Here is an 8,469-nt window from a genome sequence, read left to right as displayed (position 1 = left end):
AGTTTAATGATCTATCAACAAAAAAATTTCAAAAACGAGCATAGCTCAACTGAGATAGTGCTCGTATTATTAATATCGAATTCAAATGTTTGATTTTCCCACATATCATAAAAGAACACAAATCTTAAAAATAAAAGACCACATTTAGAATCAATATAATTTTAAACATTAATGCATGCTCCAACTATGTATTGCACCTGCCGTCGACCCTTGTTTACCTTCCTTTTGTTTTAGGATAAGGAAATTTAAATCACATACTTATGGAGAATGAAAAAATAGCCTTCGATTTTCTTGGTTTGGAAAAATAGTCTTCAAAGTTGAATCTCAAACTAAATTCGAATTTATATACCCGAATAATTTTTCGTCTATTCAGTGCCCTAAAACCCTCTCTCACCAGTTGCCCGCCGTAGTTTATTACTTCCCTCGTAAACCATTTCCACTTCACTCTGTTCTTTGCTTCTCCTTCTTCACTGAACTCGACACGAAGCTACCAGAAAGATGTCGCTGAGAGTACTCAATCCAAATGCGGAGGTTCTCAACAAATCCGCCGCTCTGCACATGAATATCAACGCCGCCAAGGGCCTTCAAGACGTCCTCAAGAGCAATCTCGGTCCTAAAGGAACCATCAAAATGTATGATGTTATTTTCGATCTTCGTCATTTTCGCTTTAGAAATCTGCTTCCATTTTCCCTTCTCCCTTACTTACTTCCGTTTCTATCCGATCAGGCTTGTGGGTGGTGCCGGAGATATCAAGCTCACCAAAGATGGCAACACTTTGCTCAAAGAAATGGTCGGCTCTCTGCCCTAAACCCTACGTTTATCTTAGATCTCTCATCTCTGTAGTTTTTTTTTTCGCGTGCTTCTTCAATCGGACATGTTATAACTTTTTTCTCCGTCAGGGTTTTACAAAGGAGAAATACCGCCTTAATTGTTGGTTTGTTCATATTTACGCTCATTTTCTGACACGCCCATAAAAAAAGAACCATTGGAAAATTTTCACAACCATTCAACTAAAAAGAGGCTTATTTAAAGGGAGACCATTAAATGTGCTATCCATATTTGTTTCAATTGGTTGCAGCAAATTCAAAATCCCACAGCAATTATGATTGCACGAACAGCTGTTGCGCAGGACGACACGAGTGGAGATGGCACTACTTCTACCGTGATTTTTATAGGCGAGCTTATGAAACAGTCAGAACGATACATTGATGAAGGTTGGTACTTTACTCTTAGTGATACCGCTCTTTGCGATTATGAGCTGTAGAACGTCAATGTTCTCCGTGGGAACATATCTTGGTACTTCTGGAATAGTTGCGTGAATGATGGAGTTACAGTAGTGAACCTCAATACAGAGCTCTGTGTGGTGAAAAATTTAGCTGGAAACACATTGTTGTTAGAGAAGTTTGTATAGCATAAATAGCTGAAAGTCTCCCTTATATTTAAAATGGACTCGTCATCTCAAAATTATCGATGAGAATTAGTCATCTTAAGATTCTATGACATATCTCTTTATCATGTACTTTTTAAGCAGAAACCTCTTAATATCGGGAATTAGGCTTCTTTAACATCTTTTAGAAAAATCTGATACAGGATTGGTTGATATTCTCCCATGGTTGTGTGTATTGTTGGTATTTTTTTTTTCTTTTTCTGATGGGATTTATTCATTGATCCAGGCATGCATCCACGTGTCCTGGTTGATGGTTTTGAGATTGCCAAAAGAGCAACTCTTCAATTTCTTGAAAAATTTAAGACTCCTATTGTGGTTGGTGATGAGCCAGACCAAGAAATTCTGAAAATGGTTGCAAGAACGACATTAAGAACGAAGGTTATTTGACCTAGATCTCTTATCTTCTTATGAGTAATTTGTGTTGAAACTTTAGCTGTATCACATCTTTCTAATGGTTAAATCTTTTGTACAGCTGTATGAAGCATTGGCAGATAAGTTGACTGATATAGTTGTTAATGCGGTGAGTATTAATCTAGCAGTGAACACAAACATGTATGCTCCGAGCTCAGATTGAAAGTTCTAATCTTATATAAATTATGATCATATGACATAGACTTTTACTGAGCTCAGATTGAAAGTTTTAATTTTATACAAATTATGATCATATGACACAGACTTTTACTGAGCTCAGATTGAAAGTTCTAATTTTATATAAATTATGATCATATGACATAGACTTTTTGTCATATTACAATTAACAATTTCCTATACCTTCTTTTGCTGATGGGACGTGTTTGAGATATTACAGGTGCTCTGTATACGTAAACCAGAAGAAGCCATTGATTTGTTTATGGTGGAAACCATGCACATGCGTCATAAGTTCGATGTTGACACTCGCTTGGTATGTTTAAGAAATTTTGACAACTTCTTTTGCATAGTTAGATTTCCTTCTTCTAGTGGGAGCTTCCTTTTTTTGTGGGCTGGTTTTTTATATGCCTTTATATTTTTTTTATTTTTTTTCTCAATGAAAGTTGTTTTTTTTTTTAAAAAAAGGCAAGCTGCAAAAATCACCCAAAAGTATGGTGGTAGTTGCAATTATACCCTTAAACTTTCAATTTTAAAAATTGGACTCTCAAAATTATATAAATGTTAAAATTGGATGAAATTCTTCATTCAAACTTACATAATTGTATAAATTGCAACATTTGTAGTTGTACAAGTTTAAGAGTTCAATTTTTATCATTTTTGGGTTCAATTTCTACCACTATTATGAGCTTGAGGGTCCAATTATAACACTTATAAAAGTTTAGGGGCCCAATTTTTATAATTAAAAGTTTGATGGTATAATTGCAACTATCACCATACTTCAAACGTGGTTTTTCAATTTGCCCAAAGAAAGAAAAACTACTACTTCAGGATGAAAAATATTTTATACAAGAATAAGGATGCCAAATGATAAAATATCTTTGCAATCCAATAATCCAAAAGAGATAGCAGGTGTGATCTCCATTTGGCAATAATAAAAAAAGAGTAATTACATCATTGTTTAGCTAGAGCAGTGTTTTAAAAAGCCCTCTCGGGTGCGTGCCTAGGCTCAAGATGCAGGTCTGGCTCCTCGCCTTGGAAAAGTGAGGCTCACAAAATAACACGCCTCAAGCACGTGCCTTTTGTGAAGCCCCAAGGATCAAAGCCCTGTGCCTTGGAGCGCTTCAATTATTTTTAAAAAATAGTAATAATTAAGAATTTTCCTTCTTATTAATTAAAAGAATCAAGTTTTCCAAATCTAAATACAAAATTTCTTGTGTTTGGGTTTTTTTTTTTCCTCCATATTTCCACTTCAATTATACTTTCTCTTTTTAATGTAATATTTTTATATATAGTGTGCCTCACAAAAAAAGTCAGTGCCTTTTTGTGTGCCTTGTGCCTTGGGCATTTAAAAACACTGAGCTAGAGAATTTCAACTTAGTAATGAAGAAGTTTAGGATCTTATTTACATCTCTCCTCTTTCCTTCTAAAATTCTATCGAGAGGTTTGGTTTTAAGAACATGATCAGTTTGGATATTGTTTTCTTGCTTGTTGTTGACTTGCTGTTAGTGCTACCTGTGATATGTTTAAAGTTGCTTTACATTTAAACAAGTGCTAATATATTCAGTCTGTGACGGAAAATTAATAAGTGCGTAATTTTATGGGGAAAAAACAGTTTGATTTTGCTTTGCTCCCTCTGTGTCGTTGCTTTGTTGCTTAATGGTTGATATGTAGTAGAGTGCTCTATTGTGATCCAATGTACATGCAATGAACGTTCCATTTCTGAGAATGCTCATAGTTCTGTTCATTAGTCATTTAATGGTTTTTATTTTTTATTTTTCATTTTGGTATTCTGGGTGGTTTTTTTTTTGGTTTTAAAGAATAATTTCATTCTATGTATGAAATTGTATTTGTCAAATGAAAAAGGTCTGCACACTTAGTTTCATCCCAGTTTTCTTTCCATTATATTCTTTAGTATGTCTCTCTTTCTCTAACGAAGTTGTGCATTTCCTTCTATTTTCTTTTTCCCCCTCTCTTCTCCCGTGATACGATCATTTGTAATTTGGTAAAACTATCCTTGTCTAAAGAACATCTAACTTCTGAAGGAAAGAACATTTTTTTCTTTACCATGTATATTTTTGTGGGCTTATTTTGTATGGATGCTTTGTTATTCTTTCAATTTTTTTTTTTCCTTTAAGGGTGGTTCATTACCAGATATTTTTTCTTTTCCACGTATCTGTTAATTTTAATGGAAACGTGGAAACCTCTTTTGTATTCCCTATAAAATAGGCCCTAATTGTAACTTTGGATATTCTTGGATATTTCATTTAATCAATGAAAACAATTTCTTATAAAAAAATTGTGGAGATTGCTTTTGCCTTAATTTCCTTAATGCTCGTCGGTAGGGTTTTTTGGTTGGAGAATTCTGCAATTATTCAGTTGATTCATGTTATCAAGAGCTTCTCTCTCTCTCTCTCTCTCTCTCTCCTCCTCCTCCTTTTCCTAATCTCATTTGCTTGGCAGAGTGGGTAGATTTCTCATCTTATTGTAATTGTTTTCTAGTACATTCTCTGACTTATTTTTTCTTCTTTCATTCATTTTTTATACACTTCATTGTTTCTGAAATCTTTAATTGTCAATCACTAGGTTGAAGGTCTTGTTCTTGATCATGGTTCTAGACATCCCGATATGAAACGGAGAGCAGAAAATTGTTATATCTTAACCAGCAATGTGTCTCTGGAATACGACAAAAGGTATTGATCAGGCTCTCTTCGATTTTAATATCTACATGGATGGATAAGTATGTTACTTGTAATGTTAAATCTAGGTTGTGTTGGTTGTGCTTTCCTAAATGTAGAATCAATGCATGCATGTATATTGCTACCCCATCTTGATGTAATATGGAATTAATGTGTTGAATTAAACTAGTTATCTTGATTATGAAATGTGGATCATATTCTTTTATAGCCATATATCATTTCAATGTATTGTGAACATTTAAAATTTGATGGCTTTTCTCTCAGTGAAATAAATGCTGGATTTTTCTACTCTAATGCGGAACAGAGGGAAGCAATGGTTGCTGCTGAAAGGCGTCAGGTTGATGAAAGAGTTAAGAAAATCATTGAATTGAAAAATAAGGTAAGAGTGGTAAGGTTGTGCATGTTAGTTATTAATACCATCTGTATTTCGTAATTGTATTATATTCTCGTCATTTGCAGGTTTGTGCAGGCAATGATAAGAACTTTGTTGTCATAAATCAAAAAGGAATTGATCCCCCATCTTTGGATCTGCTTGCAAGGGCAGGGGTAAGGCCATATTTCTTGAAATTGTACTCATTTTTTTTCCTTTCTTCCCTTTATCATGACTTTCGGTTTACAAACGTTGTTTAAGGCTTTAAGCCTCATCATGAAAAGACTTACTTTAGCAAACTTGTAAGACTGACTAAACCTTAAAGCTGATATCATCACCATAACTAATGAGCTTAAAAAGTTTTGTTATTAAAAACAATTGTCCATCGTTATGACCAGATCCATCAGTGTATAGCTGAGCAAACTCAGTTAGGTTTACAAATGATGTTTAAGCCTCGTCATGAAAAGACTTATTTTTGCAAAGTTGAACGACTGACAAAACCTTAAAGCTAATATCATCACCATAACTAATGAGCTTAAATAGTATTGTAAAAAAATCTCTGTCCATCGTTCTAACCAAATCCACCAATGTATCGCAATATGTTTTTTCTTTAAAAGCTGATAGTCCAATAAGTATTGAAAAATGTATCTAGAAGCGATAAGTTTTCAATTATAGTTATGTTATTTTTTTAGCATTTGATGAGTTCTTAACTAGTCATACATTTTTATGAATGTTTCTTTATCTTCCCATCGTCTGTCCTAAGTAACTAGGAATAACATGTTGCAGGTTCTTTTCTAATACACCTTATGAAGAAAAAAACATATTGCGATGTAATGTATATGTTATTCCATTCAATGTATTACAAAAGTTTTATGCTTAATAAACATCAAGATCTATATGTTTCGAGTGATGGAGCATGAAATCTTAGCTCAATCATCATTTATTTGTCAATTTATATCAATTTGTTTCATACATATTGCCATGTAGATCATTGCCCTTCGTAGAGCCAAGAGAAGAAACATGGAAAGGTTGGTTTTGGCCTGTGGTGGAGAGGCTGTAAATTCTGTTGAAAATCTTACTCCTGATTGCCTTGGATGGGCCGGACTGGTCTATGAACATGTTCTTGGGGAAGAGAAGTACACATTTGTGGAAAATGTGAAAAATCCTCATTCATGTACAATCTTGATCAAGGGTACCTCATTGAAACTTCAATCCTCATTCATGTACAATCTTTTTAATCAATCATATTTTCTTTTTCTCATTGGGTATCCCTGATGGTGCAGGACCTAATGACCACACGATTGCTCAAATTAAGGATGCTGTCCGTGATGGTCTTAGAGCTGTTAAAAACACCATTGAAGATGAATCCGTTGTCATGGTAAGCTTCTTATATTTTCCGGCTGTAATCAGACATGCAGCTGAATAAGAATTAATGTCTCTTGTATCAAGTAGAATTATTTCTCTGCTATAATTTGAGATGTAATGGTGCATCATTTAACTAAAATGTCAGAAAATGATGACCCAGAGCAACGAGCATCCTGAATGCAAAGTTAATGGAGACAATAAATTATGTCTGCAGCTAACGTGTTGAGCATTTGGCATTCTTATTCCCACGTTTGGCTATTCACATTATTTCTTAATTCACAAAATGGATTTTTTTAATATTAATAATTAATAATTTTATTTATTTTTTTTTATTTTTTTAATAATCTTTTTCTTCTCTTCCTCAATTGTAGCCGTGCAGCCTCAATTACGATATATTGGGTTACAATTTGTTTTGCTCTTATCCCTGTGATTGAAAGAGAGGAACCAAGTTTGTGTAATGCTTGAAGCTTAGGAAATAGCGTCTGTAGACCATTGGCTGAGATTGTCTAGCTAAATTTGGCTGCCAATGTTTGAGATTAGTCTTAAGAAATGACTGTTGTAATTTTCAGGGTGCTGGATCCTTCGAAGTTGCTGCCAGACAATATCTGATAAATGAAGTGAACAAAACAGTTCAAGGAGTAAGTTCCCTAGAAGTATTCTCCGGTATCCTTTTGCGTACGTCTCATTTACCTAATCATATTGACCTTCTCAACCTTTATTATAGCGTGCTCAACTTGGCGTTGAAGCTTTTGCTGATGCCCTTCTTGTGGTTCCCAAGACACTTGCTGAGAACTCTGGGCTCGACACACAGGATGTGCTTATTGCTCTTAAGGTATAGTCCCTTAGACTCCCACTCTGCTTTGTCTTATAATTTTACGATTTCCCTCCTTCATAAGAGGCAGTTGCAATTATTCTGAACTCATTCTTCCCATTTAAAATCAGGGGGCGCATGACCGGGGCAATATTGTAGGGCTAAACCAGCATACGGGAGAACCAATTGATCCCCAAATGGAGGGTATCTTTGACAACTACTCAGTGAAACGCCAAATTATCAATTCTGGGTACATGGCTCGATTCCCACCCTTTTTACATCCTCATTTAACTAACCCCTTTCCCCTGTTCTTGCAAAAGTTCTTCTCACGCTTCTGATCGTCAACAAATGTCCTATAGAAATTGTCATACTTATAACTTTCTGGTCTTTGCTATTAAATGACCATATTCTTATGGTTACTCTTTAACTTTTTGCAGGCCTGTAATTGCGTCTCAGTTGCTATTGGTGGACGAGGTAATTCGTGCTGGCCGCAATATGCGGAAACCTACTTAGGCAGGGTTGACATGTAATTCTTAGCCGGTTTTTTGATCGGCTAGAGTGAGTTTTGAGCTACTTTCTTGTATAAGCCTACACTGTTTGGGTTGTTGAGAAGTATTTGTTTCCATCACTGTAGAACTTTCTATATCTTTTTTTTTTCTCAAAAATGGAAAAAGAAAAAAAAATAGTAGAGGAACCCCCCTTCCCCTCTTTATTTTGGAGGTATCTATTAACTATTAGGCAGTTGTCTCTTACCGTTATTTTTGTTTACATGGTGGTTTGAGTGAAGTTCTGTGGAGAGTTTTGTGCAATTTTTTTTGGAATTATGCATAGTACTTTTGAGTTCACAGCTTTTTTCCTGTTGGCTCTCACAGATTTTATTTTCTACAATTTACTTGAAGTGGAATCCCATCTTTGTGTAAGATAGTTAATCACAGATCTCTCTCTCTCAAAATAAAATAAAAATACTAGCTTTACCGTCGTTCTCACCTACTCGTGTCAATGTTTTCGAATGTCATTTGTTAATATGTATATTATCATGCAGGTCTTTACTTAAAAAATCATGGAAACCTCAATAAATAAATAAATATATATATATATATATATATATATATATATATGCAAAAGTATTGTAATTAAAGTGGGGTGGAAAAATCGAACTTCTGATCTCGAAGTTGGTAGTACGTGTACTATG

The 8,469-nt window shown here is 34.5% G+C and overlaps 1 protein-coding gene across 1 annotated transcript; it reads left to right on the top strand.

Annotated features, from left to right (window-relative positions):
* The first annotated feature begins 216 nt into the window (after window positions 1-216).
* Window positions 217-8,122, top strand: LOC120080445 (T-complex protein 1 subunit zeta 1). Its single transcript, XM_039035101.2, has 15 exons — window positions 217-632; window positions 727-790; window positions 1,079-1,214; window positions 1,674-1,825; window positions 1,920-1,967; window positions 2,256-2,348; window positions 4,619-4,725; window positions 4,996-5,110; window positions 5,191-5,277; window positions 6,089-6,293; window positions 6,385-6,479; window positions 7,036-7,104; window positions 7,191-7,298; window positions 7,409-7,527; window positions 7,715-8,122. The coding sequence occupies exons 1-15, from the start codon at window positions 499-501 to the stop codon at window positions 7,788-7,790; spliced, it is 1,608 nt and encodes a 535-aa protein (XP_038891029.1). The 5' UTR covers window positions 217-498; the 3' UTR covers window positions 7,791-8,122.
* Window positions 8,123-8,469: the final 347 nt, after the last annotated feature.

Source organism: Benincasa hispida, chromosome 6 (assembly GCF_027475165.1).
Source record: "Benincasa hispida cultivar pf3 chromosome 6, pf3_genome.v1.1, whole genome shotgun sequence".
Lineage (NCBI taxonomy): Eukaryota > Viridiplantae > Streptophyta > Magnoliopsida > Cucurbitales > Cucurbitaceae > Benincasa > Benincasa hispida.
This window is presented reverse-complemented; position numbering and strand designations above follow the sequence as displayed.

Bases quoted from the DNA above. Each gene is read 5' to 3' on its own strand.
- LOC120080445 (XM_039035101.2), top strand. From the start codon at position 499: ATGTCGCTGAGAGTACTCAATCCAAATGCGGAGGTTCTCAACAAATCC. The intron at 791-1,078 runs GTCGGCTCTCTG...AATTGGTTGCAG, and splicing joins ACACTTTGCTCAAAGAAATG to CAAATTCAAAATCCCACAGC. The intron at 1,968-2,255 runs GTGAGTATTAAT...GAGATATTACAG, and splicing joins CTGATATAGTTGTTAATGCG to GTGCTCTGTATACGTAAACC.